Genomic DNA, 20,846 nt, shown 5'->3' on the forward strand with positions numbered 1-20,846 from the left:
TAAGTAAAAGAGGGAAATCCCAGTCTTACTGGCATCTGGGAATAATAACATATGTAGGGTTCGTTCCCAGAACTGTGCTACAGTGAGTCCCATTTATTGAAGATGATATCCAGCCAGCCAATAAGCAGCCCACTGTAATTGTGCAAGTAAATAGTAGCTGAGAAAATCAAGAGCTCCCAAACCACCCCCCAGAAGTCAGGAGCTTAACTTTGAAAAATGCAACTCATTTCCTTCCTATTCCCCAAATTAAGTTACTCATAAGAGAGTCTAGTTCACAAAAAAACGTCTAGTGGGCTCTTAAACAGGAAATTAACAAAATAATAAAGGAGCCAGTGTAACACTGCCACCATGGCCACCGCAACTGCCCATTAAGAATAACTAAAAGGTATTCCAAAATGCAATCGACAATCTTAGAGAGCCTATGGTTTTCTCCAAGTTGCAATCAAGGAGGTCTGTGTGTGTAAGATACATATTAACACCTAATAGCGAAAAGTGAGGGGAGATCATGGCAAAACCTTCTTCCATAGGTGGGCCACTTGTTCTGGAAGAAGATTGTGAAAGGGCAGCACTAGCGACTTATTGTAGTTGACAGTGTGGGAGACAGCACCCCAAAATCATGCAAAGTATTAGACATATATGCCAAGATTTGCATGAATATCTCACAAATACATTATCATATCATCAGCATACAAGGAGATGGCATAGACCTCTCCTCGCAATGGTATATTCTAAATATTACCCCGAGTATGGAGTTTCATTGCAATGGCCCCAAGAGCCAAAGCAAATGACAAAGGTGAAAGCAGGCACCCGCCTAATGCCTCTGGCCACTAAGTTGGTTTCCGATATGTGACGGCCAGTTTTAACACTGGCTGTAGGTTCACCATGTAAAAGTCTAATCCACAGTATAAACCGGGGAGCAAAACCAATACGACCAGGCCATGAAGCATGCATTGCCAATTTAGGGTATCAATGGCATGTTCTATGTCTAAGGGCAGACAGACTGAGTGTTGCCAGAGGCAGGTCCCCTCCCCTTAAGAATATGATAACATTTCCTTATATTTAGAGTGGTATTACATCTGGGTATGAAGCTATGGGAGAATAGGGGGCATTTGTTCCACAAGTATTTTACTTAATACTTACTTTATATTCCAAATTGAGAATTCATATTAGCCAGTAAGAAGATGGGGCATTCCGGCTTCAAGACTGGTTGAACAATTTCCTCACTTGTGGTAGGAGGAAGGCCATATCGGGACTTGGCATTTTCATCTAGGAGCCTTAAACAAGAGAGTAAACAGGTCTCAAATGTTGCACAAAATTTGATAGGCAAGCCATCTGAGTCTGGTGTTTTTCTCTTGGGCAGAGAGTGGATGGATTGATTAATTTCCTGTTTCAATATTTAAGCTTCCAGCGCCTCTATATATTCAGGAGACACTCTGATAAGCGTAACCCCAGGCATAAAGTTATGGAGTTATGGTTCCCGAGTACTGTAGCTTGATAAGCCAAGCCAGCTGTTTACCAGCCATGTCAGATAATAAATGTGCTTTGGCATACATGCCGCCCTGTCTATACAACATAATTGTTCCAGTAGATCAGTATGATAGTCACATTCTTGGTGTAGATTTTCTAATTTGGCAGGATTAGCTATTGCCTCTAATTCTATTTTTTGGAGTGCAGCCTCTACTTTTATCATTTCAGATTCCAATACTTGTTGATCCCCCACCATAGTTCTTATGCTTGCACCTCTAATCACAACCTTAAAAGCCTCCCACTGTAGAAGTGGAGTGGAGGCAGTGCCCTTCTTATCAACAAAGTAACTTGCTAGTGTTTCCTGAAGTGATCTCCAATTCATAAAGAGAACTGAAAAAATTTACAGCAATATCTGCCTCTGACCCAAGGTACCGTAATATGCATTGTTTGCCAACCGCATCGCCCTTCATAAAAAGTTTTGTATATCCCTTGATTGCTACCTTGAAGCTAAATCTGTATTCAATATAAACTGTAAGTAAAGCAAAATAAATATAACATGTAATATTCCAGTCAAGGATGCTAAATAGTACTTTAAATTAAAAGCTTTTTCACCTTGAACAAAAATGAAGCTGAAAGAGCCTTTATTTGAGAATACAAAGCTGGATTTTTTCTATTCCTAAACAATACACTGTTGATGCACTTATCTTCCACATGACTGAATTATAGAACGCACAAATTCAATGTTTTTTAATGGTCACAATAAAGCAAGCATTTCAATGTTTGAACAGATTGTCTTCATAAACACTCAAGCCAGTTCACAAAAGAAACCCCATCGCGTTCAAAAAATTAAACTGCTTTGGCCAGGCTCTGTTGTTTTGAAAGGTAAATTAGTAGTGAAATACATAATGAGCAGAGTAGAATATTGCAAGGACACAAACATATTCTTCAAAAGGTTTTTAAGGCACAAAATATGGCTAATTGTGAAGTGGATTTGCTGTGGGAAGGCCCCCAGAAGAGCTGTGGCCTACCTAAGCCTCTTCATGTAAAAAAAAAAAAAAAAAAAAAACATTAAAAAGGGTGTGTTCTAATCAGCTAGTATCAAGAGACATTCCTGAACAACAAATGCCTCAATAAATGACCTCTTACATGTCATGTGGATGCTCTTATGCTTACAAGTATGTGTACATTTGTTAGGATATCTTCTGTTACAATTTCTAAATTAGTATGGCTGCCAAATTAAATTGTTAACTGAAAAGGATACGAGGTTTGCAGTTTGAGAAGCTGACAAAAAAGTGCTTCCAGGTTACTGTACAATTCCAGAGAACTGGATGGTGAAGACAGCACAGGAGACTGGCACTGCAGTGGTCCAATGAAGGGCCAGTGAAACTGATTGAGTATCTCTTCAAAGTCACTACAACAGAAAGTGTACACTGCATAAACAGAAAGAAAATGAAGGGACGCATAAAACAAAAATCCATTTGGTGCATGTCACTCACCCTGACAGCTTGTCCTTCAGGATTTTGTGCCAGAATTTAACAGTAGACCTTATAAATCCTAGGAGGTGAGAGCAGGAAGAATCCTGAAGCTTCATGTCCAACTCTGCCAAGGATCCGAGAATACTGGCAGCCTCATGAACACTGTTAGTCATCAGATACTGTTGTATGTTATCACTATAAATTGAAATTGATGTCATATGATTAGTATAATACAATCACAGCAGATTGAAGATATTTTAACTTGTGCTGTTGGTTTGCCGCCTCAAATGCAGAACTGTGTATTTCTATACAGTACTTACTCAGCATTGTTCGCTAAATAACATTAAATATATGTAGGCAATAATATGTATACTTTCACCAACAGACTAGAATTGTAAAGTGTCTTTATTACCCTGTTTCATGACAGCAAAACAAGTCACTTGTTGTGATAAAAATGTCAGATACCAGAGTACTTTTGATGGAGCCGCATGAACTGAGCAGCTTCTGGAGAGCAGAATTAACTGGGAGAAAGGATAGTGATGGAAGGGGATCAAAATGAGGAAACACAAAGGATGTGTTATTAAGCTCAAAATTTAAAGTTTCACAATTTACAGTGATATATCAAGCAAATCTCAAATAGCTTATCATACAAGAGATTTGCCTAGCTGCCACAGGCACACCTATTCAGTAGATGTATTTAAGCAGATGGATTGGATTCTACACCAGGGGCTGACATCAAGTGGCAAAAGGTTTCTCATGTGGTCAATACAACTAAATGAGTTTCTTCTCAGAAGGTAAGATTAGGGGGAGTAATGGTTACCTAGTAGGAAACAAACATGTACATGTTTATATCCATAGCACTGGGGATGATGAGCGGCTCGCCACTGGCAGCATAAGATTTACAACCTGCTTGTGTAGATATTTATAAAAGTGTGATACGAGAGAATGATTCTAGTACTGTCTGGACTGAGGTGGGGAATGGGCTTAACTACAGGTTTCAACAGTTTCATAAACAGTTGTTTAGACAATGCATCTGAAGACCATTCAATCTAATGACCTGGCACTACAAGTTCTTATTTTTTATTTTTTTTTGCATATGCACAGTGCTTTGCTGGTGTTTAGTAATTAGAATGTTCGAAGACTAATACGTTTTAAGGGTAGGAGATTTGAAGTCCAAGAGGTTATGGTAAGGCATGTGAAAGATATCAAATGAAAAGAATGTATGAATAATTATTTATTGCTGTTTCTTTCAAAACTCAAAAAGGCATATGAAAACAAGCACTGGCAAAGTCAATAGGTCTGGCACTAATACACCAACACATGTAAATACAGGCATTCACAAATGCTGCTTAACAGTGTTGCAGGAAAAAATATTGTTTATCACATTAAAGCCAGACCTACATGATTTGACAATGCCAGAAATAAGCAGCAAAAAAGACTTGTTTTCTGTGTAGAATGTATTTATGAGATATAGAATTGATTTTGACAAGTGTCATGATGATTGAGTGTATTTTTATGATGTACAATTATTCTTTATGCATTCTATTGGAAGCACTTCCACGAGGGCAAAGTTGTACACCAAAAAGTCAACAGCATGAGGTGAGAGAGTAATACTCCTTTGGGTACATCCAAAGCATACTTTATATTTGCTCTAAAGAACTGGCAACAATTGGTTAATGACAGTTGTGCTGTAAGGCAGACCCAAAAATGTGATATGTTGGGAGAAAACGCCTCTTTTTTCTCCTTTTGACAGTAAAAGGCTTGGCTTTCCAGAACGGTTTATCTGCATACAAATGTTCAAAAGAAAATTAGCCCTTATATAACAGGAGCTCAATTTCTAAATGTTCATAAACACAATTAGTTTCAAGACTTGAGAAAACATAACAATTTATTTTCTTATTTGTCATTTTATTTTCATGACAGTTCTGTACAAATTTCACAGTGTGGCCACTGGTGTAGTGAAAAATGTAATGAAGAGACACACAGTACTGTTTTTATTGTGGCGTATGTTTAGTCAAACCTCCTCTGCAAGGCTTTGGACAGCTGTACTGCCACGATTGTGTATGTTTTTTGTGGACAGTCCTTTGTTTGCTGTTAACCTCAGAGCTTTGAACTGATGGACACCCAAAACTGAAACTCCATTGTGAGTGTGAGAATGGATATAGTCATTGCATCTCTGACCGTGCAATCACTGCAGTAGCAGCATGACTCTAATGCAGCTACACAGACATTTCTACCTGTACCCGTAAGCAGAGACCACCTGCCAGTTCACTCCTTGAAAACTTGCTCAGTCACCCATTTGCCTTAATCATGTCTGAGACAACATGTGGAAGATATTTGTGTGGTTCAGGAAAAATAGGGCCCTTTGGGGATGGGGAAGGGGAAGAAAGTGAAAAAAAGGCAGACAGTGAGAGAAAGACAGAGTGTGTATGGCTTTTCTGCACAAAAGACGGTTCCCTTTGAAATAAGAAGTTGATATCTATCTAGGATAGTGGACCTCACACACATATTCTATGTTCCTTGCTAGACACCTGATGATCTGGTAGCTGGAGAGAGGCATCCAAGCCATGCATTTGTCCCCGTTTTTATTTTGTTGCCTAGATGGACTCATGCATCTTTACTTCTTTTATTGTGGCCATTGTCTTTAGAATATGTAATCCACTAGAATGAGACAAATGCACAAATACAAAATACCCCAAAACTAATAAACTGTCAGCTAACAGGATGCTCCTCCATTACTATAGGAGACAACAGACCTTGGAACACAGCACTTCCTATGACTGGCACTGGCAGTCCACTTTGGCTATCAGGGGAATATAAAAAAAAGACTCTTCAGCGATTACTGGGTTCATCCTCGTCATTTTAATCAAGGATGCCTAAATAACAGTGTAGTACGGAAGATCGGGCAACATATCTTCTAGATTGCTGCCTCACCTCCAGACAGGAACTAACTCTGGGAAAAGCCTGCGAGGCACATTGCTGGTGTGATGAGGGGAAGGAGGAAGAACTTACCTGCCTGTGGAGGAGCTGTTCTGCATCTCCCAGCTGAAGTGTCCTGATTCACAGGTTCTCTGATTGCTTGAAAGTACCTATACAAGAGCAATTCTATCGACTCAGATTGCTCAGGAGTCTTACGCCATCCCAACTGCCCAAAGAAAAGCAAGAAGAACAGTTGGGTTGAATAGCTGCTTGCCTCTACACATATCAAGTAAGGTGAAACCTGCATCATCACGAACCAACCACTGGATCTTGGATGGCCCTGCTCTCATGGCTTCAGCTCCAGAGGGACCAAAACAACTGGTCTTCACACTCCCAATGTGAGATCTGGTTCTGCTAGGTAGAGGACAGTGTCCTGATTCCGGAAACTCTTTGGAAAACAATTGTAGCTCCTATGGTCCTGGAGATATCATTGGTTGACGATGTGCTGAAGCCAAATCCCAAGGACTTGAACCAGTAAACACTGATGTCATCATTGCCAGTTGTGGCTGCCTCTGTCCCCATGAGTGTCCCCCCACCAGAACACTTGACCACCAATGGTGGATCCTGTGATACGTACACCTGAAGTTAAGGCACACATTGGACACCAATGTGGGAACAGGCCCATTCTGTATCATCGGTCCCTGTCAATGTCTGAGGTGTTCTTTGGCCCCTAATAGGTCCCTGGAGTCCACTAACTTGAGAGTATCCCCAACCAGAAAATTGGGGCAGCTAAGTACTATCTTAGTTGGCTGAAATGCTGTTTATTTGGGTGGGGGGTTTGTGACCCATATTTTTGGGTGAGAAAGATTGTCTGACATATCCTAGCACAATTCTTACATTGTAATACTTTTGTCTATCCCAATGACTGCAGCAATAGATCCAACTGCTCCCAAAACTTTGAGGGGTCTCAAATCTAGACGCATAGGATAACATTGGTCATAAGCACCTATTTGAATAGGATTACAGCTCTATGGCGCTATAAAACATTTGGGGTTGTCTCTTGGCCCAGAAGATGCTGATAACTTTATTTTTTTGTGCGCATCTTCTTTCAAACTGAACAATAATGTTATTGTCTGCTATTTATTGTGTCATGCTAAACCTGAATTCTTCAACCTCTGTCCAGTGTGAGTAAGCCTTCCTGCTAAATTTCACTACACTGTGAAGGCAGCGTAATACTCTGAAAAACAACATCTGCCATACAGAGGTCATGTCTGCTGGCTTCCTTTTCCAGCATAGTAAGGCATCGGGCAGTAAAGAGTATCCTCTGACATTTAAAGTATATACCTTCCTGAAACAGAAAAAAACTCATCAAAGTGAACCTTTCATACTGGACTAAACTGCAACTAACCTTGCCTATACAAATCTAGACTAAACCTCCTGACACTTCTTCCAAGCACTGCAAAACATCAAAATATTCAAAACAATCATCAAGATTTCTTCTAAACAAATCAATTTGGGTAACCAAGAAAATCTGGTAAGATGACGTCCTGTTATGGTATTCCATCCCAAAAAAAACATTATCCAGAATATCAATCAAGAAACCTGGACTCAAAGCTACATCCATACCGAAACACTTGACATCATCTTACAACTGTAATTGCATGAGGAGCCCTTACTTACCATAAAACCACCAATCAACCAAACCCACTCTGCCACTCATTAACAACAAATGACCACAAATGCATACTCCTCAATGTAAGACACACATGAAGAAATAAACCTTGTGCATCATCTTACAACCTGGTCTCGCAATTAAATCCCTAACATGGCTAGAAGATGATGCAGCCACCAACATGCATGAAGCAATGCCGCCAGGGCATAATATTATCATGAATGTTCACCCAAATAAAATGACAGGAAGAGTCACTATTGTGCATAAGGAGGGTACTTGTACACACAGAACTACCCTCCACCAGAATGCATATGTCTGCTAGTCAACACTAAGCAACCTCCTTTTTGCTAATCTACAGCCAAGCACCTATTTTGCAACAAATTTCTGCCATTTGTTTGCCAGCTTAAACCCAAGCCACCCAAACCGCATTGTTGTTGAAATTCGAATACATGGCTCGAGAAACTTTACTGGCTCAACAACAGGAATACTACCAGACATTGGACTGCAGGCCTTGAGAACAGATGCAGCTCATTACCAACTCAATGACGCTGGAAGACACACTTGTGACATAATGTTTTGCAACACAAACAACATAACAGCTTCTAAACACTTACCCCTAATGTGGAGTAATCATCTTGCCACCCTTTTCAACATCACAGTTCCAAAAAGGCAACTTAATTTGAGAACTCTCTAACATGTATGGAAAAGATTCAACCTAGATAACTTGGAAACAGTAATGACAACCACAAAAATCTACCCCCAAAACTTTCAGTTACATGAAATCAGCATTCCTGGATACAATTAATGGCTTGCAAAAAGGCTGAGAGCATGGCTCTCCTGAGGGAGGAAAGAGAGGTCCATGGAGGTGGCACTTGGCAACTTACTGGTACACAGTATTAGAGGATTTTATGGAGGATGGTAAAAATGATACCAGACCACCATGAGCTTCCTTGACTAACCACTTAAGAGGATACTAATATAACACATTGAGAGATTAGGCTCTCTCTGGCTGGAGGAGGGTGGTTGGGATTAGGCAGTGGGGTTCACCTCCCACTGTGCTTCTGCCTAGAGGTCCCATTGTCTGCTTATGTATTCCCATAAATTGGGTGCATGGTCCTAGACAGGTAGTTTGAGTAGTATAACTGCATTGACCTGGCAGTGTTCCTCAGGGAGGGTGGGAAGGGAGTTTATAGGAATGGATCACCAGTTATGGACGAACCACATAGACATGCCGGTTTGGCATATGCTGAAGACATTGCATGAAATGGACTGTCATTGGATCCATAAAGGGCACAGTTCTGTTGATGCTGGACCAAAATACCCTCTGTGATAATGTCTTCTAATGATTAAGACCTTGTATCAGATGGTAATACATGACTACAAGTGGTGTATAATTGTTTGCCATTCGCCAATACATACTTAAAAAAAACAGATAGAATTTCAACCAGAAAAGGTGTTAGCGAAGGTATGCAACTTGTTGTTGTGACAGATTCTTCTTACTGCAGATTCCTCACGTTGTGAACACATACCAAAACAGTACCTACCAAGCTGCGGGGTCTGTGTAATGGCTTGAACCAAAATGTCCTGCAGGGCCGAATGGGCAAAGTGCCCCTCCCACCAGACCTGGCTATCAAGACAGTAGTGTTTTATGATCCTAAGGGGTGATTCCTCTGTTGTGGCCTGACAGATGTCCAAAACGTGCACTCACATGCCAAACGCAGTGGTAGCAGCCTTGTCTCTGGTCTAATTACCTCTCAGGCCATGGGGGAGGGCTGCTTGTTGGCCACTGCGAAGCAGATTTTAATACAGAGGACTGCCCACTTCTATATTGTACTCTTCCACACTGCCCTACACTTCTTTGCCACAGAGAACCCCACAAAGAACTGATCATCCATCCATTGGCCCTGGTTATGATAGATGTACAAGCTCAAAGCTATTTTGGGGACTAAACAATGGGGTCTCTCCTTTCTCATGGGGTGAGGCCGAGAAGAGAAAGGCGAAAGTGTGATAGATTGTCTAACATGAAAATGAGTCACAACTTTTGGCAAAAATGCTGCTCTGGTCCGCAACTCCAGATTGACGGGAATAAGGTGGTATATAGAAGGTGAATGGACAGAGTGTGAAGTTCACTCATGCAACAGGGTGACGTTATTACAATAAGAAAGTCTGTTTTGAGAGTCAGGAGATGCAAACAAAAGTGGTGCACAGGCTAATATGGGGTACAGATAAGGAGTAAGGAGTGTGAAAACCAATTTAATTTGTGTGCTCACTGTAACATCACAAAAGGTTTGGGTGGAAACATATGAACTAGACCATTAAGAAAACACATCACAACAGGTGATTTAAATAAGAACGGTTGGTCCAGCAAATGTAAAAAAAAAAGTCAAAAGGGCTGACAAATAACCTTTAACAGTGCCCATAGCAAGTAAGACCTAAACACAGCACAAAATGCACAACATGCTACAACTTTGCTTGTAATGAGTCCATACAGCTAGACTACACAAGGATACAAACTTAGCCCAGCACCTCACATAAAATTTTGTACATGGATGCCTAGGTGCTCGAATGGTATACACAACTTCAGGAGGGAGGTTAAAAGCAGTCACCTTTGGCTGCTCAATCTCCACCTGGAAGTGTAGGTTGTGCAGGCCAAGGTGCTGGATCATGCCTTGCTACTGCACAGATGATCCTCCAGAAGCAATAGCTTGATCAGAGGACAAATGCTCACATTCAGAAGGTGTGGGTACCAAACACTCCTTAACCAATCCAGAACTACCAAGATGGCTTGGGCCAGGTCGGTCCTGATCTTCTTCTGAACCTCAGGCAGGGGAGGTAGAGGTGGAAAGGCATACAAGAGTCCTGGCTCCACTGTAGATGGAATGCATCTCCAAGAGACAGATGTCTAGGAACTCCAGAGTGCAAAAGTGTTGACATTGCACATTCTCTCTGGTGACAAAGAGATCAAGCCAGGGCTCCATCTTAGGGTGCAAGTGCCATTCATGTTTCACTAGCCTTCACTGGCTGAATTCTTCCATCTTGCCACAGGGTTCATGATCAGGGGAACACCCCAACTGTTCTGCCAGCTCAACAGGCTCAACAGGTGCAGAGCCTCCAGGCACAGGACCCAGGATCCCACCTCACCCTGCTTGTTACAGTAATAGATGGTGGTTGTTTTGTCAGTCAGAACAAGAACCAGACTCTCTTTGATTGTCAACAGAAATGCCTTCAATGCCAGGCCAATGGCCCACATTTCCAACAAGTTGATGCAGAGCCAGGTCTCTACTGGAGACCAGGGTCCTCTGATCTCCACCTCTCCCACGTGGCCTCCCCAATCCAGCAGTGATTCATCCGTCACCACCGTCAACTCTATGTAGGGTAGGGAGAGAGGTCTACCATTGGTCCAACTGCAGTCAAGTAGCCACCAATGCAGGTCTTTTGCAGGCTCCTCCGAAACCTACATGGAATCCAACAGGTCCTATAGGTGCTACGCCCACCGAGACTTCAAGTCCCACTATAGAGCCCATGTGTGCCATCTGCGTAGTCCACCAGGAAGATGCATGAGGTCAAGAAATCTCTCAGCCACTCTCAGCGATCCCAGATCGAGGTAGAAACATCAGGATCGTAGCCCGAATGTCCTGGACTTAATGAGCCAAAGAGAAGGCTTGAAACTGCACCATATCCACAGTGACTCTGGTGAACAGGAGCCTTTGCGAAGGAGTCCAGTGACATTCCAGCACGTTGACCGAAAACCCTAACGATATTAAGAAGTCTGTTGTCATCTGCAGATGGGCAACGACTGACTGTCAAGCACCCTCTTTCAACAGCCTGTCATTAGGGTAGGGGGAAGACAGATATGCCCAACCTCTGACGGTGAGCAGCAGCAAAGGCCATCACTTTAGTGAACATCCAAGGGGCACTGGTGAGGCCAAAGGGAAGCATGGAAAACTGAAAATGCTCTTGGCCCACTTTGAACCGCAGGTCATGTTTGTGGGACTGCAGGTCGGGGATATGAAAATAGGCTAGGCGCCCTGCAGGAAACAGCACTATCATCCAGTCTCCTAGATTCAGGGCAGATAGCAACTGAGCAAATGTCTATGGTTGGTTTATGGACCTGGATATGTCCCTGCCCGTCTATCATTCTCCAATGTGAATCTCTTATACCAGAATAAAATGTAAAGTAAGTCTTCAACATACCAGAAGATCACAGAATAGCTGGCAAATTTCCAAACTCAGGAATGAATGTGAAGACCAAGAGAGTAATTGTAGTGGTCAGAGCATGAGGAACAAGTTTTGGACAAAGTCTTGCACTCTGATTGAAGAAGACTAGATAAGATGGACAAAAACAATACCTTGTATAATGAAGAGTCAGAAATTAACCTAAAGAAGTTTGACCTTAGGACGTGACAACAAGGAAATGAGTACAGTGTTACAGAAAGTCACAAAGGAATACACAAAGACTGATGTCAAAGGTGGAAAGTACAAATTCAGGGGTAGATATAGCAGCCATCTAAATCATGTTTTTTTCTGCAGCAGATGTGAAACATGCAAAGCTGCAAGTCGCAGAGGAAGAAAATCCAAAGGTCAGTTGAAGAAATTGTCTGGTACACATGAAATCCTTCATCAAGGTGAAATCAGCAAGGAGTATTGGCATCAAGTTTAATACAGTTAACTATGGTCAAACAAAAATGAAGAGTGCAATATGGGGTTTGTGAAAACAAGGAAACATAACCAGACTAAAGCCTTCACAGTTGAAAAACACTCACTATTGTGTTTGAGCTTTTTTCATAGAGGCTGTCTGAAAATGTTCCTCACAGATGTAGAAATAGGCTACATAGATCCCACTCAAGATTATCGTCCCCTGATGCACATGCACAACTGAAGGTGCAGGTGTTCTGCAGTAATGCCCTGATCTAGCCTTCTGGATGTCAGGGAAGGTGCAGGCTGAGAGGGACATCACTGAGAGTGCAGACTTGGCAGCACAACAAGCATATTCACATTTCATTCTGCTGTAGAAGACTTCTTGCACTGTGCCATTAGTTTGAACTCCGTCCATGACTCTATGACCTTGTCTCTGGCATGCCTGTACCCCTCCTCCCTGAACGCAATCAGCCACAGAGAGGAGGAGTACAGCACAGTACAGGCCTGACTTGAGTGGGATTATATAAGGAAGTGAGCTCAACTCAACACAATGGAACCTCTTCCTGACCTCCTCAGAGTCACTGCATTGGGGTGAGACTTGGACCCAGAAATGAGCCTAGAGAAAGGTGAGTGCTCAAGCTATCAGGGGATCTTTACACTTCTATTGCACCCAGCAGAGGCAAGCTTGATTCTTTGCTGCAATAGTTGGCAGGAATGTTAGCACCCAATGCGAATCGGTCATGAAGTCATGATGCAACTGAGAGCCTCGAGACAATGCTCTGTCAATCTTTAGCAAAGAATGTCCAGGCCTTGAATTCCAGAGAACCTGAACCCATGTGGCCTTTGAGCATACTCTGGAAAAGGTCTGCTGCACCTTCATGTTATGCAGGCTTTATTTGGCGCTTCAGACATCTGGTCTATGTTCCACTCTGCTGATAGAACTCTGCGTCACTAGACAAGGAGTTATACGTCTGGGCCTTACACAAATTGTACTGGATGCAAATGTAGTGGTACAGCCTGCAATTAAAAGATGCCACTTGTACAAAGCACCAACCATTTCAATACAACCATCACACAGCAGGTGCCAGAATTTCTCCTTGGTGGGTGAGCTTCTACTTGACCTGAATCTCTTTTCAGAAGGTTTGTGCACACCGCTGTGGGCAAAAGATGGATATGTGTAAACCCACTGGACTTCTTCAAAAGTGGGGGAGAAAGAAACAAGAAAATATTTTTGTCATACCCTGTTGATAGGAATAATTCAGAGTGAATGGGCTGATCCTCACTGGTCAGACAAAGCATAAAAGGGCAGAAAGAGAGTTGGGAATGCCAGGAAATGGGCATGTTATGATACTCTGGCTTTGCTCTGCTCTTACTGCAACTTTTAAGCCAAACCACTTTAAGATAGGTCAGACCTCTGGAAAGTCACAGAACTACCACCTGTGTTGTAGAGCCATGAAGTGTCCATAGGACAGAAGGATCCACAAGCCAGTCATCATCGTTGAGGTGACTGCAGAAGCAGATGAGTGACTCTCACTCCAAGGTAGATTCTGTCATAAGGACTCTTGTACTTCGACAAGACTGCTGGACTTGGGTCCGCAGCACCTCTGCATTGTAGGTGACTGAGTCGCCCCCACACTAGTTGACAGCTGTCGGCCCAACCCTCCTGGCTCACTAGCAGCAACTCACCGGTAAAGGTGATTTGTGGAAGCCTTGCATGGAACTCCAAAGACCCCCTCAGGGAAAATCGTATTGAAACAAACCTTACCCCTTTCTCTCCACAAACAAGTCTCTTACACACACAGAGGCACAAAAGGAGATGCAGGACAGTTTTCAATACATTTATTGAAAAGACTGCAATCTATGATAAAATGCATGAGCTACAATGATTAGGATAATGAAGAATAACAAAATCAGTATTGTGAAAATTAGAGATGTAAATATAAACAACCCCAACATATTGTCATGCATAAGCATACAGATCCTACCTAAAAGCCTAATCACTAGCCCCTAAGCGAGAACATGGCGATGTGGGATAAAATCTGTCCATGCAGTGTCCATGAGAAGCACCCCCCACTCCTGTAACCTTGGTACAAGGTCAGGCTGCCAGTCTCCAGATTAGGGTCCGTGGAGACACAAAGGCTGAGGTCTACCGAAAACCGACATGCAGGATGGATGGAAATTCTGGCTGGAACCCCCTGTAATGCCCTTTGTCCTACAAGATATTTCTATAGGGGACATGTTTATGTTCATGTACAGAAGCCTGATGCATGTATGTACCTAATCGGTAGACTGTTTACACAGTCTTAGGTCCGGCAATACAAAGTTTTATTCTGTGTGTCTCACGTTACGTTCTTGTGATTCAGAGGAAAAGAATATGATGCAAAGTATATCATCCACAGCATTGATAATGATGCTTTCATAGGATAGCAGGTGGTAATGCAATGAAAACAATACCACTAAAAGAAGCAATAATAAAATTAATAAAAAGGAATACAGAAATACAGAGCATATTAACAGGGTAAAAGGGTACAGGCCACAAGCCTAAGCTAAGCTATCACTGTGCCCAAGCGACTAACTAAAATGGACCCACGACAATTCCTTCTTGCTTTCCTAAGTGCAGGCAGAGTCTCTGTGACTCTGGAAGATGCACAGCAATGGAGGTTGCAGAAGGCTTGCAGAACTTGAAAACAAAGTTGCAGTAGGAGCCCTCCTATTGGTTACAGTCTTTCTCTCGGTTCCAGCGAAGAACAGCAGCAGTTCCGGTGCCCACATTGCAAAAGAGTCTTGCAGAGGAGACCTGCAGATGGTTCCTGAGGTCTTGCAGTCAAATCTATGGTCCCACCCTTGGGTTACCCAGGAAGGGGGTTGGACACTCACTGAAGTGACCCACTTATCAGAGGGGGTCAGGGACGTGACCCAGCTGAACTAATTAGTCACATGCTCAAAGGGGGCTCTGCTCATCTTATTTCCAAGATGGCAGAATCAAGTGGCCACCTGGCTGTGCTCTGTGCACCTCCCTAAGGGAGGAGCTGGACAGGGGGGTGGTCACTCTTCTGTTCTTTGTGTGGTTTTGCGCCACAGCGGGAACCCGGAGGTTCCTGCACTGGTGTAAACAGGTTTAGGCAAGGAGGGCACCGAATGTGCCCTTCAAAGAAGTCTGGTGGCGCTGAGAGGCACCCGCACCCCAGCCCAGAGACACTTATTTCTAAAGAAGAGGTGGTCACATCTCTGTCTTACCGCAAATCCTTTGTTCTGCCTTCCCCTGCCAGAGTTATGCTCAGCAGCAGGAGGGCAGGACAGAGTCAGGGGTCGGCAGCAGCACAGGCTGGCATGCAGACCCTGCAAGTCTGTACAGGCAGATCTTGGGGGATCCCCAGGAAACCCCCAGAGTATATGGTATCATGCAACTAGCACTGGAATCGGTGTAGGTGCATGATTCCAACATGTTTGATACCAAACATGCCTATGTTTGATTAAGCCATTATATAGTTGGACAACTCGTGTTGACCAGTGTCCTCTACATACTTTAAGATGGCTTCCCTGCACTTACAAAGCCAAGAAAATCAAGTCTGGAGTTTGATGGGGCACCTCTGCTCATGCAGGGATGCCCTCACACTTAGACGCATGCACCCTGTCCTTGAGCTGAAAGGCCTACCTTAGGGGTGACTTACAGTGTCAAAGAGCAGTGACCATGATATAAGGCAAACCTTATATCTGGAGTGAAAGGTGCATGCACCATTTAACACAGGCTGCAACGGCAGCCCTGTAGTTACAGTTTGCATGGGCCCCCATGGGTGGCACAATACATGCTGCAGCCTGTGGGGGACCTCTGGTGTACCAATGCCCTTGGTACCCAAGTACCATATACTAGGGCTTACATGGGTGCACCAGTATGCCAACTGTGGGGTGTAAAGGTTACCATACAACTCAATTTATGGGAGAGAATACTGACATTGGGGTCCTGGTTAGCAGGATTCCTGTGTACTACAGTCTAAACATACTGACACCAGGCAAAAAGTGGGGGCAACTATGCCAGAAAGATGCCACTTTCCTACACCAACCTTGCTGTATAACCTTCGAGCCACATGCCATGACACGCAAGAAGACAGAATATATATAAACTACAAAATTGACCAACTGCATAGTTTAGAAAATACATTACATATAATAATCATGACCATTAAGGCTTCTGTGGGATAAAAGGGACATGTTTAGTAGGACAAAAGTTTCAACGTTTTAAGTTTTACCTTAACTCCTCTATTTGTGAGAGCCATCTTAGATATGAGAGATGCCGTTCAATTTCTTCTACTTGGCCAATTAGTACACTTAGATCCTCCATCCAGGGCTGGGCCTTCAGAAGGTGGCTGCTTATCGAATCAGACAGAAGTGCTTCTTTTTTCATGAGCTGGCTAAGTAGCTTTTTCGAGTCCTCTGCATTCTGTAAAGCATTTTGAATTTTTTTGGGAACTTCTGTGGAAACCGTAAGTACCTAGACAGACAATAATATAAAGAGACAGATGTTATGGCACATATTTTCAGAAACCCAGAGGAATATTGAACTATGTATGTAGGGATATCTACCATAGATCCATGAAGGCTTGATCCTTTTCAATGTTTTAAGGCAAGCATGTAGGATATACTTATAGTCCGATTTAGAGTCTAGCAGATCACAAATGTGACGGATACCCCATCTGCTGAATTACAATTGCTATTGAATATAATGCACTTGTAATATGGCATTAAATATCTGTAACATTTGCGACGGAATAATCCATCTGTCTAATTCTGACTTCGGCCCTTAGATTTGACTACTCTAAACAGAAATAATGTACATAATGGTTAGCTGGAAAATATGCCATGGATTTTGCCTTAAAGAACCACGGGTGCACGCTTTTGGTTTCTCGTTAATTAGATTTTATAAAAGCATTCGTATAAGCATGGTCTAGTCTATAACGTGAGTGCCAACCTACTGGCTTTGCCAAACTATCTTCGGAAATCAAGTTTACAAAAAAGGTTTTAAAAAATGTGGATGAAAAGCAAACATTAATATTTTCAGTTTTTGTAAACAGCATAGTTTATCTTCCAAATAATTTTTACACGGGAAAGTGAACAGAAGAAAACGCTTGCTAACACATTTTTATTTTCCATGGAACAGAACTAACACAAATGACATATGCTAGAGACATTTGGTGCTCAGCAGCTGCCTGCGGAACAGATTATGGACCTCAGGAAAAGTGAAATCTCCTTTTCAACCATGTAATGTACATATTCTGTCTTAGATGCCATCTAAGAGAGTGCTTATAGAAACTGGGGCAGGACCCATTAAGGAAAACGGGAGTTGGGGTACTTTCAAATAAGCTCTAAAGTTTTTACAGCTGCTTTTTATATTGGAAAATATGTCACTGACAATATGTCACTCTTGCAATGTCCTTTGCCCCCACTTCACCCCTTGAAAAAGGAGGAGCGACTCCATCTGCTGGTCATTAACCTTTTACATTGATCGCACCAAGGACCATTGGCTGGGCGATTAGCTCTTTGTGGGGTTTTCTAGGACAAAGAACAGCAAGGCAGTGCAGAAAAGGACTTTGTGAAGGAGCCTAGTCCTCTGCACCAAGATCTTCTATGCACTGGCCAAGAAGAAACCTCTGGGTGGGTTGAATACACATTCCACTAGGACTAACGTAGCTTCCACTGCGCTGGCAAGCAGAGTGCCTGTACTTGACATCTGTGATGCAGCGATGTGACCGTCAACACACATTCACAAAGCACTATTGCCTTGACGGCAAGAACAAACTAGAAGGGCATTTCACTCATTTAGTTCCGTAGGACTTTTTGATCTGAGCAGTACCACAGACCCACCCCCGGGGAAGTACTGCTCTGGTATCTATTCTAACGGTGGGGAGTCTGCAGTAAGAAGTATCCCTCAGAAGAACACATTATTTACCTTTGGTAATACTCATCTTGATAGTTACTTTATTTGACAGCAAATTTTTTACCATTATCCATCTCCGTTCAGTGGATTGGTCTCTTTTATAATCAAAAGTTCCAAATATGGAGGTCTGCACAATGGTACTGTTGGGAACCGCATTCAATGATACGGACAAAGTAATGAAAGAAACTAACAGCATGCAGGGGTGGCGCTTGTATGCGGGTCCACTTGTCACTTCCAGGGCCAAATGAGCTTGGTGCAGAGTTGCACAATGCCACCTACCAGCACGCAGGAGCAACGCTGCTAAACTTTTCCTTTTCCAGCCTAGCACCTAGGTATATTCTGAGGGTGAGGAATATGCAGTTACAAGTATCCATCAGAACCTGGGTGCATTGAAGGGAAAGGTCTGCTGTCTCTTTCTTTTTCTACCCTTCTTATTCTGCAGTCTGATGGTGTCTGCAAGAAAAGCGGGGGCTGTGATGGATATGTAAATAATGCTGCTGGTTTTGAAGATGGTGCGGTAAAGCAAGGGGAGCTAATGGAGTTCTATCAGGATGAGGGTGGTATGATCACATTTCTTCAGGCTTTGAATGAAAAGAGATGTGGTGTGTAAGGATTCTAGCGTGGAATCTGGTGTGCCATCGAGTAGGGTATTGCCACAATCCTGATACAAGAATACAAGGGCTTGACCAGCAGTTCAAGTTGCTGTCCAGCAGAAAAAAAGTTTGACCTTCTTTATAAGACAGATTTTGTACAAGGCAATCTTTGTTTTTTTGGCAATGTGTTCCTTGAGGCTGGGGTTGGTGTCCAGGGCAAATCCAAGTGACTTGCTTGGTATTCGGTTAAAGTGTAGGTTCAAAGTCGTCAAGGTTCATGTCACCAAGCCAAGTTTATACTGTAACTTTGTTGTTCTTGCACATAACAGGAATTCTCTATTAGCTGGGTTGAGCACTGGACAACCAGGTCTTGATTATGTGCAAGGAGTGTTTGAGGCGTTAGCTGTCTGAAGCAGAGGAGACTTTTAAGAAGAGTTGTGAATCTTGATAATGTATCTGTGAGTAGAACACAAAGTGTCACCATGTAAAGGATGAAGATGACTCCACAGGTGGTAGGGATCTTTTGTGACCTAGAGGTGCCCATGTGAACAAACTGGTGTCAGTTAGAAAGGTAGGAGGGGAAACCATGGATACTGCTGGTGTATCCCATTTGAGACTGCAGGGTACAAATGCTGGTAGAGTGGTCGACTAGGTAGAAGGCACCGGAGAGGTCTTACAATATCAAGAGGCAGGAGTCATCTTCATTTGTAGTCAAGAAGGCATTGTCTATGATGTGTAAATTAGTGGTCTCAGTGCTGCAGCACGCTCTGATAGAGATTTGTAATTGTGCAGGAGATAGTTAGCATTGATGTGACATTGAAGTTAAGTATGGACTGCTTAATTATCTTTAGGGTCTTGCATAGGTTTCTTTAGGAGGGGAAGGAAATGGCCTGCCTTGAGAGCTTCAGGGAGGATACTTTGAGTGAGAGAGGCACTGGCAATGGTAAATAGAGGTAAGAGAGTGTCCCCCAGTGAGAGACTGAGAGCAGTGATGAAAGAAGATGGCCAGACATCATCTTCACGAGAAGTGGCTGTGATGGAGTGAAGTATGTAAGCCCTATCTGGGAAATATAGGGCTTTGAAGGCTATCCATGCGTGGGAAGTGGCCAATGGGGCAAAGAGGGCAAGCGCCAACTAACTGGGCTCCGGTCGGTGTACCTGTCTCCTGCCATCCCAAGGCCTAGTCCAGAGAAAATCACAGCATGCTTTGGGCTGCTGTGGGGCCAGGCGGAGCCCAAACTTGTGCGGATGACTCAGCGGACAGGTCTGCCACCAGTGGCAGGAATCCCTGCCCTACAGATCTCACTGCAGGAGACCCACTCTTGGAGACATGGAGCCAGTTGGACAAGCTTCAGTCTGGACCAGTCCATGCCTTCCCAAAGGATGAACTGCATGGGCTCACAATCTCAGAGCACACGGGAATTCACACAGCAGTTCAGAGTAGTGACTCCTTCCCAGCTTCGGGCTCGACCCTGGACCTGTAGTCCTTGGGACAGGAGCAGTCTGGCTGCCACTAGTGGGTTAGGGGGTACTTTGGAGCCTCAGTCGATGCTCGCTCTCTGCCTGCTCATTGTGTTGGGGGCCTAGACCATGTACTAGGGTGGGAGCAAAAGCATAAAGCCATACCTCATTACCCCTTTTTAATATCCTTCTACTGATCGCCTGCTGGGTGGCTAAGGGCCAGGCGAGGGATCAAACTGGCACCCCTACAGACAGCAATTATTACTAAAGCAGGGGATTCGCAGAATCGGCCCGTTTGCGACTTGAAAAATGCTTTTTGGGCTGTACAAAGCCCAAACTGCGATTCGGTAACTTGGACATGTGGCCCCTAGGTATGTACAGCCTATTTTGCAATTCGGTCATCTATTTACCGACTCGCAAAATAGGTTTGGGAGTCACAATAAAGAAGGGGCGTTCCCTTACTAATTGCGAGTCGCAGTGCGATGTAGGATTGTTTTGTGAACGTGCATGCGGTCACAAAACAATCGCAGTTAGCACCAGTTACAAACTGGTCCTAACCCATTCGCAAACGGGAAGGGGGCCACATGCGACCCCTTACCCTTTGTGAACGCCAACGAAAATACTTTTTCAGAGCAGGCAGTGGTCCCGCGGACCACTGCCTGCTCTGAAATATTGAAAAGAAACCTTTT

General features: G+C 43.3%; 1 protein-coding gene across 1 annotated transcript in view; it reads right to left on the reverse strand.

Annotated features, from left to right (window-relative positions):
* Nucleotides 1-20,846, reverse strand: part of RINT1 (RAD50 interactor 1) — a 205,282-nt gene that overhangs the window by 168,976 nt on the left and 15,460 nt on the right. The window contains exons 3-5 of the mRNA XM_069229853.1: nt 16,419-16,660; nt 2,964-3,137; nt 2,729-2,878 (exon numbers count right to left, since the gene is read on the reverse strand). Of these exons, the coding sequence (XP_069085954.1) occupies nt 2,729-2,878; nt 2,964-3,137; nt 16,419-16,660 (566 nt within the window). The remainder of the gene's footprint in view (nt 1-2,728; nt 2,879-2,963; nt 3,138-16,418; nt 16,661-20,846) is intronic.

This window comes from Pleurodeles waltl, chromosome 4_1 (assembly GCF_031143425.1).
Source record: "Pleurodeles waltl isolate 20211129_DDA chromosome 4_1, aPleWal1.hap1.20221129, whole genome shotgun sequence".
NCBI classification, from domain to species: domain Eukaryota; kingdom Metazoa; phylum Chordata; class Amphibia; order Caudata; family Salamandridae; genus Pleurodeles; species Pleurodeles waltl.